The following is a 25,112-nucleotide window of genomic DNA, read 5'->3' on the forward strand; positions in this document are numbered from 1 at the left end:
CTGTGGGCCTTTCTGGATACAGAAAATGTTTGACTGCTGCCCTGGCCAGTACATTCTCCAGATCTCTCACCAACTGAAAACATCTGGTCAATGGTGGCCAAGCAACTGGCTCGTCACAATACGCCAGTCACTACTCTTGATGAACTGTGGTATTGTGTTGAAGCTACATGGGCAGCTGTACCTGCACACGCCATCCAAGCTCTGTTTGAATCATTGCCCAGGCATATCAAGGCCGTTATTACGGCCATAGGTGGTTGTTCTGGATACTGATTTCTCAGGATCTATGCACCCAAATTGCGTGAAAATGTAATCACATGTCAGTTCTAGTACAATACATTTGTCCAATGAATACCCATTTATCATCTGCATTTCTTCTTGGTGTAGCAATTTTAATGGCCAGTAGTGTATCAGTTGACATATATGAGATGTATCCCAAACTTCAGTTGATCTGTATAGGTCAACTGCAGAATGTAGTACAAATTTAATGTAGGTCGACTTTTCTGCTTTCATTAGCACTAGTATCTTATTCTTCAGCTGACCTATGCAAGTCAACTGAAGTATGGGATAAAAAATTTACAGGTGTTTCTTTTGTTCCTTTTTTCGTCTCTGGTACTACAAGCATCCTCTTCTTCAGCTGCTACTAGTACCAATTGACAATTGTCGTAGCATTACTAGTGTCAGTGAAAAAACCAACAACAGTAAAATTTGCATCCTGTACTTCATCTGATCTATATAGGTTGTGAAGGTATTGCTAATTATGCATATAAAATTTTTTGCCATGATTTTCTTTCATTTTCTATTTCCTTCTTTTGTTCCCACCAGCATATGTAATTTTGATGATGTTACATACTATGAGGGTTTTAAATGTAAAGATGTAATTGTGATTATTTCATTTGCCAATGGATAAATATGTTTCTTGCTTTGTAAGTGTGGAAAAGTTTGTAAATTTCTTTTTTGGTATATTATTAATTGTGAAAAATGCAGTCAAGAACTTTTATAGAGATTTATGTAATTTATGATAATGATACAAGATCTGTAGGCAGGGTACAGCAATAGTGATATCAACAGTCAAACAGAGGATGTGTAGTACAAGGTATGATGGACAATGCATCTGTGAAGTGTGTGCAGGAATATGAAAGTATGTTTTTATGAAAAGCACCCGGAATTGTGTGGACAGTAATACTGAACTATGAGAATGTCAATTCACTTGACCACTGTGAAGTGTGTGCAGGAATATGAAATTATGTTTTTGTGAAAAGAACCCAAAATTGTATGGACAGTAATACCGAACGATGAGAATGTCAATTCACTTTACCACTGTGGTACATAATGCCAATTCCAGCAAACTTTAGGAGCACATAAATCAGACTGTGAAAGTGCTGCTAACAAGACTTTGTTGTGACCAAGATGAACAGTGGTTTTATTCGAATGAACTTTGCTAGCATTGATATTCGGGTGGTGGAAATGTTGTCTTTCACATTCTATCAAGCCGTGAAAGTGGAGACTTTGATGAATGACTTTCGAAATTCTGATGGATATTGATGTTGACGTTTTTGAAGTTTTGGTGGGTATATAAACAATTTTGTTGACTCAGATTATTTGCAGAGCAGTTTCTCATAAACATTTGGTTTTTTCAGTTCATAAATAAAATGGGATTGTGGCCAATTGAGAAGTATAACAACAGGGTATATACTCTCCAGGAAAACCAGGAAATCCAAGAAATCCAAGAAAAACCCAGGATGCTTTTAGAATTTTGGTAATCTTTCATTGTTTTAGTCTTCAGTAAAATTTTTGTAATTTTGACTGCTAAGAACTGATTAACAGCAAAATGTGTCAAAGGCTTTAGGATGAAGACTATTGAATACTTCATAACAATAAACTGGCTGTCAATGAGTGTGATGTTACACCTCTTTACATTAAGTTCATTTGAGCAGTTTCCAGTGGGCTCAAATGCATGTGCTCTTGAGTTGCCGATGGGCAGTACGCTTTCCCAGTTCTGGCTACCTGAAGAGTGGCTGTTAGCTGTACCAACAGTAGTAACAAGCAACCAGAAGCTGCCCGGAAAAATTTTTCTGGCGGACCCAAGCTGCCAGATTTGTGCATACACAGAACAGTCTGGGCTGCAGTGGGAGGGAGTTAGTCTCCGGGTGAGCCGTGTTGACGTTTAGTGATTTTGCTGCTCCCTACTCTTTTACAGTTCTCACGTCAAATGAAAACAAAATGCTGTCAAGTGAATAAAAATACATTCACATGACTAAGAAAGGCTAAAATATGTTGTAAGTTTCAGTTTTCTGATTTCATTTTATTTCCACATTTTTTGCAGTCAAACATCAACTGCCTTGTAGATCAATGAAGTTATTTTTTGGTTTGCAATATAAATGTGGCTTTCATTAATCTTTTCAACAGAGACATTCAATTTATTAGAGACAAAGTGTTTTATTCCACTCTATCGGCTAGTTTCAACTGTTCTCTGATTTTCAAACACACATTTTCAGCTTCTGGCACATATGGCATTATCACACAATAAAGAACTAAACACAAGATAATATAGTACTGGTACACCAAGAAAATTTGCATCCCCAAAACTGCACTGAAAAGGTTAATATTGGGTTGGGCCTACTTCATTGTGAATCTGGACATATAAATGTGCAATTTAAGCATGTATGGTCACATGCGCGCGCGCACACACGCACGCTCACACGCACGCAAGCTTTGTTATTTCAAGCTCTCTATCTTGTTTTTTGAATTCATTATGGTGGTGTTATTGCTCTTGCTTTTTGCCTCTCTTACTTTTTCTCTGTATTTAATTTGTAATATTTTATAGTTTTCAGCTTGTCTCATCCATATCAGAGCCTACAGCTTCTTTTGCAATTCTAATATTTCACTGGTAATCCACTGTGTTCAATCTTGAAGCTTTTCTTGGCTCTTTACTTTGGGGAACACTACATTAAAATGAGGGATCATAATTTTCATTTACATTCTGCTATTGTAGCGTTTAATTTCATGTTTATCTACTTGATATTGTTCTAAAGATGCTAATATTTTGCTCACTGATGATGATTCTGATTTCTTTGGTTGTTCATTTTGATTACGATACTATGCCATTACTTCTGCAGAAGCAGATCAGCTGTCCATAATGATAAGATATTTCTGTTTGAATTACATGTGACCTGCCTACAGCAATAAGGCCTTGCTCTCTCTTTAAAATGTTTAGCCCTCAAGCTTGCTTCCAATACCAGCTTAACTTTTCTTTGATGCTTTAGCATGTCATAGCAATTTCATTCAAGTTGAGCCATAATTTTCTTTTTTTCTGATTCAGTTCAGTTCCTCTTCATTAGTTAGCCAAATTAGCCATCCAATCCTTAGCATTTTTTGCAACAACCCATTACAAAACCATCTATTCTCTTATTTTCTGTTCTCTTTACTGGTAATGTTTTACTTTTAAGAAATAAGGCTACATTCTAGCTTATGAAATACATTCCTAACAAACTTATTTCATTCACTCATTGTCCATTCTTTCATTCATGTATTTCATTCTGGAAGTCTCACAATCAAGGAGAATCTTCAGAGCCATGGGACAAGTGAAATTATACATTTACAGGTGAAACAGCTACTGCAGGTTACTTCTGCAAAATATGTGAACAGAAAATTACAACTAGTCCTAATTTTGATTACTTTACATAATACCCTAATGGATAAAAATCAGCTATATTGAAAAATACAGAACTGGTACTGGTCTTATACTATCCAGCGGGTATTTTAATTCAGTTACTCAAGAAAAATATTTATGTAACTTTGCACTAACATTATGAGTCTGAATTGACATATTCTAAAAATTACAGAAAAGATGGGTAGCTAATAAGGTAATATTTTCAATTACTTGCCTAGTATCTACTGGCAACCCAGTTTAATTTTAGGACCAGAATTTAAAACCGAGTTCTGAACCCTACAAAGATATTCAAATTATCTTTACCTCTAGCACTATGGTTGTGAATCAAAGAGTTCATTTTCTCTGCCTTGTGATGACTGGGTGTTGTGTGCCGTCCTTAGGTTAGTTAGGTTTAAGTAGTTCTAAGTTCTAGGGGACTGATGACCATAGATGTTAAGTCCCATAGTGCTCAGAGCCATTTGAACCAAAGAGTTCATTCTACATTTCCTCACTATTTATCATAATAATAAACAATGTAAGAGAGGAAATGTACTGAAATGTAAGAGTAACAATCCATAGCTCCCCAAAGGTGCTTCTACAAGATGTTTGGTTATCAACTGCACACAATATGTTTGCTGCAGACTTCAGTCACACAAATACTTGTGTCACCTTAGGTGGATGCCAAAAGATTATGCCACAAGATAGTATGCAAGTATGTTAGCATTCCAGCTTGCAGGTGAACTGAGTGGGAGAAATTTCTAAGTGTAAACCTGACAGAACTGATGTTTCTGTTAAGTCATTTATACACTGGTACTACCTTAGTTTATTATCTATCAGGATTTTTAAGAACTTCACACATGGAGTTTCATCCTGTGGATGCCCATCAATTTCTTCTTACGGTAGCTGTATTTTATTTTTATTTGTAAGGAATTTAATAACATGAGTCTTTGTAAGATTAAGGGTTAAGCTGTTTGGTAAGAGCTGATTGTAACCCTGTTTCAGTATTTTTATGTGGATATGGTGTCTGTTCTTTCTGACATGTCTGGAAGAACAGACACCACATCCATATAAGTATATAGTTCTGGCAATACCAGCCATGACCTCCTTCTTCTGGGCAGATGCACACATATTACCCGAACTCTTAAGGGGTAATGAGTGTGTTGAGTAGGGACACTACGAATGTAGAGTGTGGACGTATAAGGTAAGACTGTGGGTCTTGTGGGAGGCGTGCACGAGATAGTCCCAGCAGTCGCACTATCCTCTGTGCCCTCGGTGGCTCAGTTGGATTGAGTGCCTGCCATGTAAGCAGGACATCCTGGGTTTGAGTCCTGGTTGGGCACACATTTTCACATGTCCCTGTTGATATATATCAATCTACATCTACATCTACACGATTACTCTGCAATTCACATTTAAGTGCTTGGCAGAGGGTTCATCGAACCACTATCATACTACCTCTCTACCATTCCACTCCCGAACAGTGCGCAGGAAAAACGAACACCTAAACCTTTCTGTTCGAGCTCTGATTTCTCTTATTTTATTTTGATGATCATTCCTACCTATGTAGGTTGGGCTCAACAAAATATTTTCGCATTCGGAAGAGAAAGTTGGTGACTGAAATTTTGTAAATAGATCTCGCCACGACGAAAAACGTCTTTGCTTTAATGACTTCCATCCCAACTCGCGTATCATATCTGCCCTATTACATGATAATACAAAACGAGCTGCCCTTTTTTGCATCCTTTCGATGTCCTCCGTCAATCCCACCTGGTAAGGATCCCACACCGCGCAGCAATATTCTAACAGAGGACGAACGAGTGTAGTGTAAGCTGTCAATTTAGTAGACTTGTTGCATCTTCTAAGTGTCCTGCCAATGAAACACAACCTTTGGCTCGCCTTCCCCACAATATTATCTATGTGGTCTTTCCAACTGAAGTTGTTCGTAATTTTAACACCCAGGTACTTAGTTGAATTGACAGCCTTGAGAATTGTACTATTTTTCGAGTAATCGAATTCCAATGGATTTCTTTTGGAACTCATGTGGATCACCTCACACTTTTCACTATTTAGCGTCAACTGCCACCTGCCACACCATACAGCAATTTTCTAAATTGCTTTGCAACTGATACTGGTCTTCGGATGACCTTACTAGACAGTAAATTACAGCATCATCTGCGAACAACCTAAGAGAACTGCTCAGATTGTCACCCAGGTCATTTATATAGATCAGGAACAGTCAAGGTCCCAGGACCCTTCCCTGGGGAACACCAGATATCACATCAGTTTTACTCGATGATTTGCCGTGCCCATCAGCAGCTGAAGGTATTAATATATAATTCTAATTTTGTTTCAGTATTTGTCTCTATGTAGTGCATGTATGTTTTGTCAAGACGAACATTGACAAGAAAGTCAAAGTCTAACTAATTACCCTCAATAATTATTATTGCTTTTATACATGAGGTCTAATTTTCCCCTTTATTCTGCAGAGGCTTGAAATGTTGGAGAAACTCAACCCAAACAACATCACTGTATAAAAAAGGTTTGAGGAGGCACCTTTAAGTTTTGATAAAATTTATTATCTTTAAAGACAGAAAGCACTAGAAGGTCAAGAACACAAGCAGGTGATGCACTAAATCTCTTGACACCATATTTAATGTTCAATGTTTCCCCATTCTGAATTTAGTCTTATTTCTGTAACATCATTTTCTAATTTGTCTCTCTGTTTTCTGTTGTTAATTATGACTCCAATCCTATAAGGGAAATGTCTTTAATGTCACATTAGTCTAGTTTCCCCATTAATATTTTATGAACTACACATTCAAAGGTCTTGGCAAAAGCACAGAAAGTGCCAGCAAGATGATTTTTCTTTAGTTATACCAGAAATTTGTGAAATTATGTATTACCTTCTCAGTAGGGAAGTGTCTGTAGGAACTGTTGGCTTCAATATGGTGTTCTAAGCATCCTTCTCAAGAAGTTTGGGAACACAGAAAGGTGGGAGTTGCTTCTATAATTAGAGGTCATGCGCTTATTTCCAATTTGATAAAGCCTTATTACTGCCACATATTTCAGCCTTTCAGAAAAAAACACCTTCACTTATTGATTGATTATAAAGGCTACTTCGGGGATACACTGTCAAATCATCTCAAGATTTTTGAGCTGTGGTTGAAATACCAAAATAACCAGAAGAGTTATTACTTTTCAGTGCCCTAATAATTTTGTAACCACTTTACCAGTTGATTTGACAAAAATGGTGTTTTCTGGTGGAGTACACAATGCCTGTCAAAGTAAACTTAGAAGATCTGCTTTTGATATTAATTTTCCTCTCTCTGTGTTTGGTGTTAGTGTTAGGGAGAATTCATCGAATCTAGCAACCAAAGATTTGAATTTAACGCCATCTGTTTCAGTGATACTGCCATCAGGAAATTGAATATCATTTGTGTTCTTGAGTCTATTTATTTTGTGCCTAGTAATGTTTGAAACTGGCTTTGTTTTGTATCTGGAAATTTTCTACACACAGTGCAGCGTTTTTGACAGTTTTATGCATGATGAAGAAATTTACAATTTTGATTGTGGTAATTAGAATGATTAGAGTTAGCCCTCGACATTAAATAAAGTTATATTCACCCTCTCACTTGGCTCCCACTGTAGTTCTCCCTGATCTATAGTGAACAGAGAATCTGCATTCATAGTATCATATAAACATCTTTAGGAAAGCATTAACTTCTTCCTTCCTGATGTTCATCTTACAACTTAAAGAAATTTATTTCTTCTCACAAAATTTTTAAATTCCTCCTCCAAATCCATGCACTTGACAACTGGAGCACATTTATTTATACAATTTCATTGTTTTTGAAAGAGAAAGAAGACTTATTTGCTATTTAGATGACACTGTGGTGGGCTTAAATGGACAGTCAGTATGGAGTGAGAGCAAGCATTGATTTCAGAGTTAGATGTGATATAAATATGAGATTTATCTTTGTATTGATCAATATGAGTTACATGCTTATGTTCTTTGGTGATGGCTACCATGTTGATATTGTATTTGTGCACTGTATCATTATTCTATGTATCACGAATAAATACAGTGAAGTGTCAACTACAGTCATAATCATGTGTCTAATAACTGGAGGAAGAGTTCCCCTATGTGGTAGCCTCATACTGAAGAATGCAGAGACCCTATTTAATTGGATGCACAAAAAAATGGATTCCACCACAACCACTGCTTTGAAGGGGAGTGTCAGGACCCATCACCTGTCAGAATCACTATGCCGGAGACAACTGCTTGGAGTACCAGCACAGGCTCCAGCAACAACAAGATCTGTAACACAAAATTTCCACCTTTCTGGCCAACCAGGGTGTAACTTTGGTTAACACAGGTGGAGGTCATTTTTTGATTACAATGACCCTTATCTGACATGGAACAGTTTACATTGATGTTGTTATAGTTGGAGTTAAACATGATCAAACAGTTGCATGATATTTTACACTGACAATCTTATGCTGTGTTCAATGAAGCTGTACTCCAGTGTTTTGTGCTACTGCTGGAATCTAGGTTACAAAAAATTGAGGGTGAGCATGTTCCAGTGATTTCCCATCCCACATGTTTCACGTGCTATGTGCAATGATGGGTAATGAACTGCTACCAGAACAGTCTCTAAAAATTTTCTGGCTTTGAAGACTGCCAAAAAATGTGAGGGCCATTCTTTATGCTTTTACAGATCTCTCCCTGGATGAAATGGCATGCAAAGCAGATGTGGTTGGGATCGCACGCAAGGATAATACAGCCTGTTGGTTGGTTGGTTGGTTGGTTGGTTGGTTGGTTTAAGGAGTAAAGGGACCAAACTGCAGAGGTCATCGGTCCCTTTTTCCAAAATACTTAAAAATACCCCCAGAGAATAAAAAATGTTCAACAGAATAGGAGACAGACGACACAGAACAAAAGAAACATAGACAAGGACCAGACAAAACGAAATAAAATCACACTGAGTGTGACGGTGGTTGGCCGACCATAGGAACAAAAAAAATGGAAAAGCTAACCACCAAAAACACATTAAAAACTTAGGTTAAAACCGTAGGCCAAAGGCCAGAATCAACACAAAACAATAAAATAAAACAGAAACACTCAGATTAAAGAATAAAAACTCCCTGCCCTAATAAAACGTAAAACTAAGGCAGCCATAGCAGGGTCATCAGATAAAACGGCAGGGAGAGTATCAGGCAGCGCAAATGTCTGCCTGACCGCAGCTAAAAGGGGGCAGGCCAACAGAATGTGGGCCACTGTCAAAGCCACCCCGCAGCGACATACAGGAGGGTCCTCCTGGCGCAGTAAATAACTGTGTGTTAGCCGGGAGTGGCCAATGCGGAGCCGACAAAGGACGACTGAGTCCCTGCGGTTGGCTCGCATGGATGAGCGCCACACAGTCGCCGTCTCCTTAATGGCACGGAGTTTATTGGGTGTGATCCGATCGCGCCATTCAGCGTCCCAAAGCGCAAAAACTTTTCGGCGGAGGACTGCCCGCAAATCAGTCTCTGGGAGGCCAACATCCAGAGATGGTGCACTCGTAGCCTCTTTCGCCAGGCGGTCAACATGTTCATTGCCCGGGATACCGACATGACCGGGTGTCCACACAAAGACCACAGCGCGGCCGCAACGCGCAAGAGTATGCAGGGACTCCTGGATAGCCAACACCAGATGAGAACGAGGAAAACACTGGTCGAGAGCTCGTAAACCGCTCAGGGAATCGCTACAGATAACGAAGGACTCACCTGAGCAGGAGCGGATATACTCTAGGGCTCGAAAGATGGTGACTAGCTCAGCAATGTAAATGCTGCAGCCAGCCGCCAAGGACCGTTGTTCGGAATGGTCCCCTAGAGTTAGCGCATACCCGACACGACCAGCAACCATCGAACTGTCGGTGTAAACAATTCCAGAGCCCTGATACGTGGCCAGGATGGAATAAAAGCGGCAGCGGAAGGCCTCTGGAGGGACCAAGTCCTTCGAGCCCTGTGCCAAGTCGAGCCGAAGGCAAGGGCGAGGAACACACCACGGGGGTGTACGCAGAGGCGCCTGGAAAGGAGGTGGAACAGTGAAAACCTGAAGCCCAGAGAGAAGCTCTTTGATGCGGACCGCTATTGTACAACCAGACTGGGGCCGACGTTCTGGCAGACGGATGACCGATCGCGGGAACAGGAGACGATAGTTTGGATGCCCGGGCGAGCTTAGAACATTGGCAGCATAAGCGGCCAGCAAACGTTGGCGTCGGAACCGCAGTGGAGGTACACCTGCCTCCACTAGTATGCTGTCCACAGGGCTGGTGCGGAAAGCACCAGTGGCAAGGCGTATCCCGCTGTGGAGAATTGGGTACAGCACCCGTAACGCAGATGGGGATGCTGAGCCATAAGCCAGGGTCCCATAATCCAGACGGGACTGGATTAACGCCTGGTAGAGCTGCAACAGGGTAGAGCGGTCGGCGCCCCAGTGGGTGTGGCTCAAGCATCTCAGAGTTTAGATGCCGCCAACACGTCTGTTTAAGCTGCCGGATATGAGGTAGCCAAGTCAACCGGGCATCGAAAACCACCCCCAAAAACCTGTGGGTCTCCACCACAGCAAGGAGTTCGCTGGCAAGATCAAGCCGCGGCTCAGGATGGACTGTTCGGCGCCGGCAGAAATCCATAACGTGGGTCTTGGCTGCCGAAAACTGAAACCCATGCGCTACAGCCCAAGACTGTGCCTTACGGATAGCGCCCTGTAGCTGACGTTCAACAGCTGCAATGCCAGTAGAGCTGTAATAAAGGCAGAAGTCGTCAGCATACAGGGAAGCAGAGACAGAATTTCCCACGGCCGCAGCGAGCCCGTTAGTGGCTATTAAAAACAGGCAGACACTTAAAACAGAACCCTGTGGCACACCGTTCTCCTGGACGTGGCTGGAACTATATGAGGCTGCGACTTGCACGCGGAAGGTACGATATGACAGAAAATTTCTGATAAAGATCGGCAGAGGGCCCCAAAGACCCCATCCATGAAGCGTCGAAAGGATGTGATCACGCCATGTCGTATCATACGCCTTCCGCATGTCGAAAAAGACAGCGACCAGGTGCTGACGGCGGGCAAAGGCAGTACGGATGGCCGACTCCAGGCTCACCAGATTGTCGGCGGCGGAGCGGCCTTTACGGAACCCACCCTGAGATGGAGCCAGAAGGCCCCGAGACTCCAGTACCCAGGTCAAGGGCCGGCTCACCATCCATTCGAGAAGCTTGCAAAGAACGTTGGTGAGGCTAATGGGGCGGTAGCTGTCCACCTCCAAAGTGTTCTTGCCTGGTTTCAGAATGGGGATGACGATACTTGCCCGCCACTGCGACGGAAACTCATCCTCGACCCAAATACGGTTGTAAAGGTCGAGGAGCCGTCGCTGGCAGTCCACTGAGAGGTGTTTCAGCATCTGGCAGTGGATGCTATCTGGTCCAGGAGCGGTATCAGGACAAGCGGCAAGGGAACTGCGGAATTCCCACTCACTGAATGGAACATTGTACGATTCTGGATGGTGGGTGCGAAACGAAAGGCTCCGACGTTCCATCCGCTCTTTAATGGAGCGGAAGGCCTTAGGGTAATTCGCAGAAGCGGAACTCATAGCAAAATGCTCTGCTAAGTGGTTTGCAATGACGTCGGAGTCAGTACAAACTGCTCCATTCAGTGAGAGCGCAGGGACGCTTACAGGTGGCCGATAGCCGTAGACGCGTCGAATCTTGGCCCAGACCTGCGATGGAGTGACATGGAGGCCAATGGTGGACACGTACCGCTCCCAGCACTCCTGCTTGCTTTGACGGATAAGGCGGCGGGCCCGCGCACGCAGCCGTTTGAAGGTGATCAGGTGTTCAATGCAGGGATGTCGCTTGTGTGTGACGCTGTAGCGCCCACCGGCGATCTATAATCGCTGCAGCGATCGCAGGCGACCACCAAGGCACAGTCCGCCGCCGAGGGGACCCAGAGGAGCGGGGAATGGCAGATTCGGCGGCAGTAACGATGCCGGTGGTGACCGATTGAACCACCGCATCAATGTCGTCAGTAGAGAGAGGCTCAAGAGCGGCAGTGGAGGAGAACAAGTCCCAGTCAGCCTTATTCATAGCCCATCTGCTAGGGCGCCCAGAAGAGTGACGCTGTGGTAGTGGCAGAAAGATCGGAAAGTGGTCACTACCACACAGGTCGTCATGCACACTCCATTGGACAGACAGTTAGAGGCTAGGGCTACAGATTGAAAGGTCAATGGCGGAGTATGTGCCATGCGCCACACTGAAGTGTGTGAAGGCACCATCATTTAAAATCGAGAGATCGAGCTGCGACAATAAATGCTCAACGATGGCGCCTCGACCTGTTGCCACTGACCCACCCCACAGAGGGTTATGGGCGTTGAAGTCGCCCAATAGCAAGACAGGTGCCGGCAATTGGGCTATCAGCGCAGCCAGGACATGCTGCGAGACGCCACCATCCGGTGGAAGGTAAAGACTGCAGACGGTAACAGCCTGTGGCGTCCACACCCGAACAGCGACAGCCTCTAAAGGTGTTTGGAGAGGGATAGACTCGCTGTGCAGAGTGTGAAGGACATAGAGGCAGACGCCACCCGACACCCTTTCATATGCTGTCCGGTTCTTATAATAACCCTGATAGCCACGGAGGGCGGGGGTTCGCATTGCCAGAAACCAAGTTTCCTGAAGAGCAATGCAGAAGAAAGGGTGAAGGCTGATAAGTTGTTGGAGCTCAGCTAGATGGTGGAAAAAACCGCCGCAGTTCCACTGGAGGATGATATTGTCCATGGCTGAGAAAGGCGTGAAAGGACTGGAAAGGCAATTTACGCCGCTTGTTCACTCACTGCCACCGATTCAGTACCCGTATGAGAGGCATCCATGGCGTCTGAGGGACCAGCGAAATCAAGGTCCTCAGCGGACGCTAGAACCTCGACTTCTTCCTCAGACGCAGAGCGCAAAAGGTGCGGTGGGGTTGGTGCCACCGCAAGTTCTTTGGCCTTAGAGGTCTTTCTCTTTGACTTCTCTCGCTGAACCTTGGGTTTCACCGGCTGGGAAGGCTTCACAGATTCAGTCTCCGGGACAGAGGAGGATCGTGAAGCCCTACGCCCGGCCGCTGGTGAGGACTTACGCCACTGACGGCCGTCATCCTTCCCGCTGGTGGAACCCTGGGAAGGGAGGGTCCCAAGGGAACTCTTACAGGCGGGAGTAGCTGAAGAAGTTAGACGCTTCTCCGGCTGAGAAGCGGGGACGGACGTCCCCGACGGGTGGGAGGAGGTTGCTCCTGAGGTAGGTGGTGCAGGAGCAACCGGTTGGGTAGAGCCCCCCCACGGGTAAGGGGGCAGGAGGAGTCTTACTGCTTATCGAGTTGGCTGGAAGTCTCGAAACTGATGGCACAGTTGTTGTAGCAGCTGCATAAGAAGATGTCATTCTCACAGGATGGAGTCTGTCATATTTCCTCTTGGCCTCAGTATAGGTCAGCCGGTCCAGGGTCTTATATTCCATGATTTTGCGCTCTTTCTGAAAGACTTTGCAGTCAGGCGAGCAAGGTGAATGGTACTCCCCGCAGTTGACGCAGATGGGAGGCGGGGCACATGGAGTATTGGGATGAGATGGGCGTCCGCAATCTCGACATGTGAGGCTGGAAGCGCAGCAGGAAGACATATGGCCGAACTTCCAGCACTTGAAGCACCGCATCGGGGGAGGGATATAGAGCTTGACGTCACATCGGTAGACCACCACCTTGACCTTTTCCGGTAACGTATCACCCTCGAAGGCCAAGATGAAGGCACCGGTAGCAACCTGATTGTCCCTCGGACCCCGATGAACGTGGCGGACGAAATGAACACCTCAACGTTCTAAGTTGGCGCGCAGCTCGTCATCAGACTGCAAAAGGAGGTCCCTATGGAAAATAACACCCTGGACCATATTTAAACTCTTATGTGGTGTAATAGTAACGTTAACATCCCCCAACTTGTCACAAGCAAGTAACCGGCGTGACTGGGCGGAGGATGCCGTTTGTACCAGTACTGACCCAGAGCACATTTTAGACAAGCCCTCCACCTTCCCAAACTTGTCCTCTAAATGCTCGACGAAGAACTGAGGCTTCGTGGAGAGAAAAGACTCCCCATCAGCTCTCGTGCAAACTAAGAATCGGGGCGAATAACTGTTACCTCCATCCTGTGACTTACGCTCTTCCCACGGCGTGGCCAGGGAGGGGAACGTTTTCGGATCGTACTTCTGAGCATTAAATTGAGCCTGAGAATGCTTAGAGACTGCTGGCGGCTGGCCGCCAGCGAGAGATGATGTACCACGCTTCATTGCGGGTCATCCGCCCTGATGCCACCTACTCCGACCAAGGGCCCTCCCCACGGGCGCCACCCAGCCACAGCAAAGGCCACCTGGCAGGATGGCCGTTGCCGGGAGTCCCGATACCCCAGGAGGATAGGCATCTACTCCTTGGCATACGTGGGGAGTTAACGGCGCAGGCATCAGTAGAGCGATCCCTGTGTTGTCAGGGGGCTACAACCAAGAGGGTACATGGCGGCCCCACCACAATGGACTGGCTACCGTGCTGGATCTTAGGTGCAAAAATATCCAAGGTCGTCGTCGCTGTTAAAAGAAACACTGCAGAGTGCAGTGTGGTAATCGCACCCAGGGACGTATCCTCGCCCAAGAGATCGAAAACGAGCGGGACGCCATTGCAACGACGAGAAAGCCGGCTAAAGGTCTAATTGCACGACGGATACAGTGCACCATGTAAGGCGCCCTTCCCCAATTGGCTCGCTCTTCGGAATGATTTAGAAAGATGGAGGTCAAACCCGAGAGGGGACCATCACATAAGGCCGAAACATGTGGAACTCCTTTTAGTCGCCTCTTACGACAGGCAGGAATACCGAGGGCCTATTCTAACCCCCGAACGCGCAGGGGGTAATACAGCCTGTGCCACTGTGAATGAGGTTATGATAGGAGGCTCTAGACCACGCATAGTGAATACAGCTACGGCAAAGATCCCCGATGCATGCATTGTGGCAGCACAGGCACAAGGCACACAGGCAGAGTTATGGGACAGTTGATGAATGAACTAGCCAGATTAAATGCATGGCTGAAGAAGCATGGCCACAATGATGGGGTCTGATGCGGGAACAACCAGTAATGTGGAAGTGGTGTTGGTACTATAGGCGTTTTGCTGATGCAGTGAGGTAGTGCACAAGCCCTTGCACATACCCAGATCAGAGTGATGAGTGCCAGTAAGTGCACGCACTTGTCAGGATTTTTCCATAGCACCTAAAATGCAGAAAGAAAGGACTGGTGTCACCTGTTATGGACTCCACCCAATTACCTATCAAAGACAGAATATCTGGTGCACTTTTCCTAGGGGACATTGGTTCAGAAATCAGTATATATCCAGAAATTATCCATGAATGTTGCAAAAATGAAGATGTTCCTTTTCTCATTGCTGGCACCAATTCTAGTCAGACTATATGGGCAGAAAACACTAACTTTGGAACTAGATGACAACTTCTGGCCTACATGTAATTATTGCTGAAGTGACTGGGCCACTTTTAGGAGCTGACTTTCTCTGACATTTTTTGATTGTGCCAGATTTGATGCACCAATGCTTAGTGCAACTGCCTCTTCCTCCCAAACTCGTGACTATGTCAGCCCGCAAACTGCGTGACTCTGCCACTTTTGGTCACAGAAAGATTTTGGGCTATCCATGTCTTCCACATTGGTTATGCAGCAGTCAAAATGGCTACGGTCTCAGTTCAGAGCGCACGCGAATGCGCTACATGAGAAGACACAGAACACTTACTGACATGAAACAATTGAGCATTTGGAGTTGAGAAAGACCTGCAAGGTACTTGGAGAACAAATTTCTGAGACAAGAACTGTGTTATGTGAAAAGGTCAACAGCTCATTAATTAGAAGATGAAAGTGCTTAACTGCAAGGGAAAATTTGTGTATTGTAAAAAGATTTGGACTGCACATCTGAACAGTTATGGCACCTGCTTTTCACTGCCATATTGGCAGATGGTTGCCAAGCTACTTCCCCCTCTTCCTTCTTTAAAGCTGTCTGTGCATCAGTCAACGGCTTTGGTCAACAGCTGCTGCACGAGTTTCCTGTGCTGACGGATTTGGCGGGCCAAAAACAGCAGAAGTCATTCCACTAAACATTATATTAGGACAACACTGTGTCAGCCTGTGGATTTCAGACCTCGGCACTTGCCTCCTAATAAGTTACCTGCAGCAGAACAGGAATTCGATAAAATGATCACTGAAGGAGCTGTATCAAGACCATATAGCATGCGGGCAGTTTCATTGCAAATGGTAAAGGAGAAAAATGGGTTATGGAGAACATGTGGAGACCACAAGGTTTAAACACATACACACTACTCCAGACCAGTTTCCACTACTTCAAACAGCATTACATCACATAGCAGCCTAGAAGATGCTTACTATTTCAGTATTGTTGACTGTGCTAAGGCTTTCTTGCAAACACCTATGGCTGTGAAAGAGAGAGAAAAATTACAGCTGTGGCTACAACTTTAGGTATTTTTGAGCACAATACTATGCCTTTTGACCTGTGAAATGTTGTCCAAACTTGACAATGTTTTATGCATGGGGTCCTGCATGGCCTTTCATTCACGTTCTGTTACATGGATGATGTGTTAAGTGTTTTCAAAAACCAAAGAGGAGCACATCAAGCACCTATCTGCTTCGGTCAGCAGACTGGAGTGCTCTGGTGTTATAATTAATAAGGACAAGCCTGTGTTTTTGCAAAATATGAAGTAAAGAGCCTTGGTTGTTCCATATCACACCATGTTATTTCGCCACTATCTGACAAAGTGAAAAGTATTGTAAATATGCCCCCTCCTTCCACATTTAAAGGCCTTAGATGTTTCCTGGAAATGTTAAATTATTACAGAAGATACTTGCCACATTTGGCAGAACTGCAGGAGCAACTTAGCAAGTTGCTCACTGGTAAGAATACATCTGGTAATAGGAAAGTTCTGTGGACTCCTGAAACTACATCCAAGTATTGTGACCTAAAAATGCATTGGCAAATGCTATATTGTTGCACATCCTTTTCAAAATGCACTATTCGCCTTGTGGGTTGATGCAAGTCAGTCAGTGCTGGGCATGGTGTTACAACAATATAACACAATGAAATGGCAACCCTTGGCTTTTTTTTCCCCAAAAAACTGCTTGCGCAGCAGAAACAATGAAGCGTGTTTGACAGGGAACTCCTCACCATTAGGTGTCAAACATTTGTGGCTGCTCCAAGAGGGACAGGTATTGAAGGTTTTCACAGATCATAAACCGCTGACTTCCATATTCCAACATGAGACTGACCTTAATTCACCACATCAAATGCACCTGCACAATTGTGAGGCATTTTCCATCATAAACTGAACTGACAAGGCAGCAGAGCAAGATACATACAGCTTCCTTCAGCAGTGTCAGTCTGATCCTGCATCAACAGACTTACACCTTGAGTGCCTGCCACTGCACTAGGCAAGGCAAGGGATTTGGTGTTACACTTCAGGAAGCAAGATACATCCATTTATCCCAGATAAGTGGTGAGCCTCAGTGTTTGACAGTTTTCACAACCGAGCACTCTCTGGGATATGAGCGACTTTAAAGTTAGTATCAGACAGCGTTGTTAGGGCTAGGAATACAGAAAGATTGCTGTCAATGGGTTTGGTGTTGCACAAGATGCAAAGTTGTAAAATCTCTTGCCACACTCTTGCTCCAGTGGAAAACTTCCCGTCTTCTTCGGAGAGATTCTCACACTTGCCTTTGGATATTGTTAGTCACTCTCCTTTTCAGAAGGCTTTTTTTTCTAATTATCATGACAGATAGATTCACCAGGTGGCCTGAGGCTGTGCAGAAATTTCTGCCACCGGAGCCTTGATCCCTGCTTGATTCTACAGGTTTGGCATTCCTCAAAGTATTACCATGGACAGGGGTAAGCAGTTTGCCAACTGTTCGAGGAGCTCCTGAAATTATGTAGGTGCAAACACATATTAATTAAGAGCTACCATCCTGATAGCAACAAGACGATAGAACCTATGCACTCCACCGTGAAAGCAGCTTTAGGCAGCCATACAAAATCCAGGACAACAGCACTACTGTTAATACTTCTAGGACTCCGCACAGTAATTAAACAAGACTTAAGGTGTTCCTCTGTCCAATTAGTCTATGGAGAGCAACTGAAAATACTGGGCAAATATTCCCTACCCTCTCATCATTTCAATCTGTTGGTTTGGTAATATGCCACATTTTTACATACCTGGAAAACTCGTGTGCAACTCGTCAAATCCATCAGACTGCTGTGACATGGAGAAAACCAATGTTCTTCCAAAAACCACTTCTTCAAATGCGAGTTTGTTTGGATTAGAGAAGGCACCACTAGGCTTCCTCTTCCCCTTCGTATCAGGGGCCTTTTATGTCACTGACAGGAGCGACAAAACATTTATAAATGAAAAAAAAATGGTAAACTAGGCACTGGGTCAGTTGACTGCCTTAAGCCAGCATACTCTGATACATGGCTGCATGAACCATGCAGTGAAAGAGCCGAATTGTTTTGTTCCCTACATAACATGTCAGACAAGATCAGAAACATTTCTCTGACTGAACAGATCATAAAGCCGATGGTGTTTACTCAGTCTGGTAGACAAGTACTTTGTCGACACTCAATGGTCCGGGTCACCCTGGGTTTTCAAGTTCAATCCAGTTGATGGACCTGACAGACCACGTCAATATACATATAACGCACATTAATTGCCAAGCTAAGCACTCCTAAAAGGGGAGGGGGCAAATGATGTAGAGCAAGAGCAAGCATGGATTCATAAGTTAACTGTGATATAAAAATGAGATTTATCTTTGTATTGGTCAATATGACATGTACTTATGCTCTTCGGGGATGGCTACTGTATTGATATTGTATTGTGTGTGCTGTATCATTATTGTATGTACATTGAATAAAAACAATGAATTGTTGACTACTGTTGTAATCTTGTGACTAATAATTGGAGAAAGAGTTCCCCTAAGACATCTTATATTTTGGTGTAATTTTCTGAAATAATGTTTGGAGTGTAGACTTCTAACAGCTTGCTGTATGCCATTTTGCCATAAGAATGGTCTTTGTCGAACATTTCTATTGTTACGTGTAACCTCTAAGAGACATAATATTAAGTCAGTTTTCAGACTGCCATATAAAATCTAGCAACTTCTGTTAACCACTGATGCACAATTCAGTTAATGTTAAAAAAACTGCTGTAATATGTTTTAATTACAGGAGTTCCTTTCAACAGGTATTGGCCTCACCATTTTATCTTGCAGCACAGTATTGGTAAGTTGAATTTTCCAGTTTTGTAGGCAAAAATCAGACAAAACATTATAGATTAACTTTTGAAGCAGAGATTTAGGAAATAAGAATCGTGAGTAATCCTGTAGCATACAAAACAGATATTAAGAAATTTTTGACTTACCTTTTCCAAATATGATACAGAATAAAAAATATTTCACAACAATGCAGTTTTTCAAAAATTAATTTTCCTAAACTCAAATTATTATAAATATTACACAAAAGGAGCAAAATATGAGAATAACTATTTGTTAACTTTTAAAAACCTTTATGTTGCATTTTATTTGTATGTGAAATACACTGACAGAGCAAAAATTAATGTAGACATGATGTAAGCCACTGGAAATGTGAAATTCTAGTATATAAATAAACAGTGTAACCACCAGAATGTTGAACTCAAGCATGCAAACGTGCATGCATTGTGATTTACAGGTGTTGGATGTCAGTTTGTGGGAGAGAGTTCCATGCCTGTTGCACCTGGTCAGTCAATAATGGAATGGTTAATGCAGGTTGTGGATGAAGCTGGAGTTATCGTCCAATGATGTCCTATATGTGCTCAAATGGAGACAGATTTGTGATCAAGTAAACGAAGGGAATATGTTTAAACTCTACAGAGCATCTTGAGTTACAACAGTGTTATGTGGGTCAGCATTATCCTGTTGGAAAACACCTCCTGGAACGCTTTTCATGAATGGTAGCAAATCAGGTCGAATCAGAAGACTGATGTACAAATTTGCAATTGGGGTGTGCGAGATAACCATTAGACTGCTCTTGATGTCATAAAATTGCACCCCAGACTATAACTCCAGATACAGGTCCAGTGTGTCTAGCGCACAGACAGGCTGGTTTTAGGCCCTCAACTGGCATCCTTATACCAACAAATAGTCATCACTGGCACAGAGGCAGAACCAGCTTTCAGCACAAAACACAACAGACCTCCACCTTGCCCCCCCAATGAGCTCTCGTTTGACACTACTAAAGTTGAAAATGGCAGTCATTTGGAGTCAATGGAACACATGCTTCGGGGTGTCTGGTTTGGAGCTGTCCTTGAAGTAACTAATTTGTAACAGTTTTTGTGTTACTGTGATGCCATCTGCCGCTCATATTGCTGCTGCAGATGCAGTATGATGCACTAGAGCCATATACCGAACACAATTGTCATCCCTCTCTGTAGTGCCACATGGCCATCCATATTCCTGCTACCATACATTCTCATGATGACACTGCCAGTCATCATGTACAATGGGTACATTGGTGTCAAGTCTATGTGCAGTATCGCAGAAGAAACATGCAGCTTCTCATAGTCCTGTTAACACGACCCCATTCAAACTCAGTGAGGTGTTGATAATGGTGTCTTTGTTGCCTTAAAGACTTTCTTGACTATCAAGAACTCGTCACATTCAACCTCAAAGGTAACTAATGCTTATGACCGTTATAGTGTGTATTTAATGCAAACCTGACTTGCATCCTCATAGTGGCACTGCTTGCTCAACTCTCATGTGACTGGTGCAAAACTTCAATAGACATCATCTTTTAGGTGTAGAAACACACCTACCAACTTTTGTTTATGTTGCATAATCCCTTCTTGGTGACGTGATTTTTTTCTGTCAGTATATCATTGTTTTTTATTTTATGTCAGGACTTTGGGAGGAGCTGTTGTTATAAGACTGTTGTAGCATCCCAAGCAGTCAGTACAGTTGTATAAAGGGAGGCAGTGTGAACAGTTTTAGTATGACTGTTAGTGTAAAAAGCGATGGCTGAGCAAGCAGAGTGGAAAGATATGTTTTGAATATTACTTGTTCAAGAAAATTTGAAAATATGTAAGAATTACTAAATTTAGATGTTGAATTTAATTTTAAAAAATCACTAGTTCAGCATGTTGTATGATGATCAATAAGAACCAAGGAATTGCTGCAAATAATCGAATGACTATGGTCAACTATCATCAATCCATAAACATAATTACAATAAGTGCTTTGCTTCCTGCTTTTGAACAATTTTACACACATTACAGCAAACTTATTATTTTGGAGTCAACTGCAATTACAGTGAAATTCTCTATCAATTCATTCTTCATGAACAGCTGAGAGTAGGAGAGTTACAATGTGTATTGTCAGGAAGTCTGCAACACAAGGGAAATGTTAGGCTGCAAAACGGAACACACATTATCAGCTTCTTTGACTCAAATTCTGGTGCAGAAACAGATGTTTCACACTTTGAACAATCTTCCTAGTATTCATTCAGTCTTCACAATTATATTTTAAATGTTTTCCAAGTATCAAAGAATTTATTCAACAAAGAGAAAATGTTATCCAGTAGTACCTTTTAAAAGAAGTGGCATGAAGGGAATCATTGGAGGCTGCATTTTTCCCACAGCTATCCTGTATGTCCTGTGGTTTCTGCTTGGATCTATCAAACCTTCAAATTCAGTGTACAGTTTACGAAACTTTGAAGGGAGTTTTTCCCACGTTAGAGACAGCCTGCTAACTGCTACGTTACTGAGACCCATAACTATAGCAAAAAATGCATTGATGTTTTGATACTCCTTGCAGCTGGAAAAGGACAAAGATCCACACTTAATTTTATAGTATTAAAGTAATATTTAATTATCATTTCAAAATGTCACCACAAGAAAACCATCCCATAAATCATGAAAACACATTAATTTTGTGGCATATTCCAGTATGCTTGAAATGGAAATTAGTTTTAAGACTGATCCTATTGAATTATGGAAAAATCAAATTACACAGTTAGATGTGAATGTAACATGTTTAGAAAGACATTCTGAAGGCTTTTACAGGCCACACATACACTTATTACTTTAACCAAGTATTTCAAGGTTTCCTCTATCAGGTGGAACTGAACTACAGAAAATTTAATTTTTCACCCTCTCCGCATTTATCCCTTGCCCTGTGAAATCTTGCTATGACTTAAGGAATGGTTTTGTGGCAGCTGTTGCATATCATGTCTGCACAGTTTGTAGCAAAACTAGTTCACTGACAAAATGTTTGTCTTTAGAAAACATCAGAAAAATCAAATATGAAATTTAAAAATAACACTAACTGTAACGGTCATCCTCATGAAATAGATTTGATATCTAGGAAATGCTACCAGATATGGCTGTCAGGTGAACATGAATTATGAGGTTTCAGAATCACTGGATCCTTTGAAAATGTCTGAATGAGGAAAGAAACTGCCCAAGGAGTGGAAAGAAGGTGGTGGGTGGGATGGGGGGCTAGGAGGTGGGGGTGACAGTGTGTAAGGTGGGAACCCAAATGTGGGTCTTTCACATAGAATGTCAACACATATTAGTAACAATTATGAAGATCATCAGTCAACAACAACAACAACAACAACAACAACAAGCAAGCAAAATGACATTCCAAAAATCAAGCTACAAATCAAGAAGAAAAACTGAAACACTAAATCAAAATATAAGAGGGAACAGTAACGATAAATTAACAGTAGTAGAATGAGAAAAATGCCTACTTCATAATTTCCAAACAAGAACTAAGAAAAATACCTCACATGAAAACAATGGGAAAAAGTATGCAAGCTTATGAACTACCAGTCCCTTTACCAAGAGTGACTTACAATTCCTCTTCTGTAGTGACCGAGTTCCTCATATTAGTTTTAGTTGTTGTTGTTGTAATGCTGTAAGTAGCACTATTCTTGAGTTTATTTTGGCGAGTGACCCACTATTTTTATTCAACTGAGGATTTCGTCAATTTACATTTTAATAAAGCACTGTTTCTATTTTATATAAAAATTTCATAGTATGGAACACAGTAATCATTCTTTAAATGCAAATCAACAAACTAAACTTAAATTTTAATAATGAGTACATATTTCCATTTTTGCAGGTATTAAGTATTATGTTAAGTCCAGGATCGGTTCAAGGCCCAAATGACAAAAGCCAACATTTCGGGACATATCATAGTTAGTATGCCCAAGTGCAAGATCTGTATATAGTGCGTATCGCAGTAAGCAGGAAAATCTGACATGGGTGCATGGGTGAAAATATATGAGGAAAAAGGAATGAGGAGGGGGGGGGGGGGGGGGGGAAGGGAGGGAAGTGCTAAATGATAAGTTGCTGGTGTTGCAAAACGTTCTCAGAATGGCCTGGCTATGTCCCATTGGTATAGTTTGATACATGACATCTGCTTCTGTACTCTCAAGATTGCATAGGTCTCCAATTCAGAAATATATAGTCTTTTGCAAAATGAGGCCTGGGATCATAATTCAGTGAATTGGCTAAATGACTAAGGGCATCCAGGACTCAGATCCAGTAGCACAAATAAGTTTTAAAGGGGGGAAAAGTAGCTGAAACACTGAAATACTGTTACTCAAAAAATATAATGAGGACTAGAACACTTTCTGTACTCCATTAAATTTAGTATTTTTCTAGTCCTCCCCCTTGAGTAGCCAGGATGGTGACTAACAAAAGTCAGTTATATGCCTTTCTGACAAAGTAAAACTATTTACAGAAATTTAAATAGAGCTACAAGTTTTGGTATATGATACTTTCGAATATCAATCTCAACTATATGTTGAAGTTGAAAGAAACATCACAGTTCCTGAGAGTAGCAAAGCAGAGCATGAGACAGAGCCATCACGACCTTTAACATAGTTCACAAGGGCAGACATGCAACCACTTTACTCAAAGTGCTGACATTTGTTACTAACTGCACTGTTTTAAGATTTCCTTGTCATAACAACTACTTAAATGGTTCACATAAATTATTTAAGATGATACGATAACAACTGCATAATATTTCTACAATCTAGCTGCTCATCGTCTTCAGGTGCCTGTGTGCCCGATGAATAGAGTCAGCTGATCTTAATGATATCTGATGTTGGCTTTGTCCTATGACATAATAATGCTGTGGCATGTGATGTCATGCATGCACAAACAGCAAGAGAAGAGAACAATGACTTTTTTTTGTAGCTACTTTATTTTCTTGAAATGTAGGTTTTGATGAGAGACAAAGCTGTAATGTAGGCCTACATTAGTTTAAAAGGTGACAGTTTGGTTGTGAGCTGGTGAAATTGAAGATTTCAGTTAATCCAGTGAAACAGCAATTTAAGGCAATGAGCAGCTGCTCACAGAAATATTCTGGAGGTACTTGAACTACATCTTACACTGTGCCTGAAAAGTATTTAAGGAGCATGTTAACTGCCATCTTGCTTCCATCAGGATCTGCCCATGGCAGCCATTGCTGTACTTGTATGTTGGCTCCACACTATATTCAGTGGTGTTGTGTACGTACATTTGCTGTACTTTGACTGTGTCTTCTTTCTTCATGTTGTATATCAGTCAATTTCACACCTTATATTCTTAGTGTTGTAAATGAACTTCTGTCACCTGTAATGGTGTAATACTGTACCCATTGTTCTGGTGTTAAAAAAATATCTGCCTACTGTAGGAAGAAAATGCAAAATGAATTGTAACAAACATGTAGTAGATCCTACGCTAGTAAAAATCTTGGATGAAACACTGGTGGTGGTGGTGGTGGTGGTGGTGGTGACAATGGCAATGGCAATGGCGGTGGCGGTGGCGGTGGCGGTAGCAGCAGCAGCGATGACAACAAGCATCATTAGCCCAAGCAGTGCACTCATATGAAGAATCGTCATCAGATTTTGAAATGAAAGCAATTATTATACTACACTAACAAAGAAAGCAAAAAGAAATATATGCAAATCTGTGAAGTTTCACAAGCACCAAAAATACTCACAAGTGTGCTCCCTGCCGCCGTTGGATAAGCAGCTGCAGCAGCAAGTCGTATACTCCTAGCTCACTCGTTTGTTACATAGTTTAATTCTTAATTTCTTTGCGTGTTTTTGGTACTTGCATTGTTTAATTCATAAATTTCGGGCGTGTTATAGTATTTGAGAGTTGTAGCATCGCGTTTTAGTACCTGAATAGTGTAAATTCGCGTAGTCTCCTTCCGCCGCCAAGCAGTGTCAGCAGTGCGCAAGTAGCAGCATTACTGCATTTACTAGGCAATCTTGTATTTTAATAACCGTTTAAATTTTGTCGATTTGTTTGCGCTCTCTGTAGATTAGTTCAGA

General features: G+C 42.4%; 1 protein-coding gene across 1 annotated transcript in view; it reads right to left on the reverse strand.

The window, feature by feature from the left end:
- Window positions 1–25,112, reverse strand: part of LOC126474865 (rap guanine nucleotide exchange factor 4) — a 429,508-nt gene that overhangs the window by 44,150 nt on the left and 360,246 nt on the right. Inside the window, exon 15 of the mRNA XM_050102345.1 lies at window positions 21,363–21,592. Within this exon, the coding sequence (XP_049958302.1) occupies window positions 21,363–21,592 (230 nt within the window). The remainder of the gene's footprint in view (window positions 1–21,362; window positions 21,593–25,112) is intronic.

This window comes from Schistocerca serialis, chromosome 4 (genome assembly GCF_023864345.2).
Source record: "Schistocerca serialis cubense isolate TAMUIC-IGC-003099 chromosome 4, iqSchSeri2.2, whole genome shotgun sequence".
Taxonomy (NCBI): Eukaryota; Metazoa; Arthropoda; class Insecta; order Orthoptera; family Acrididae; genus Schistocerca; species Schistocerca serialis.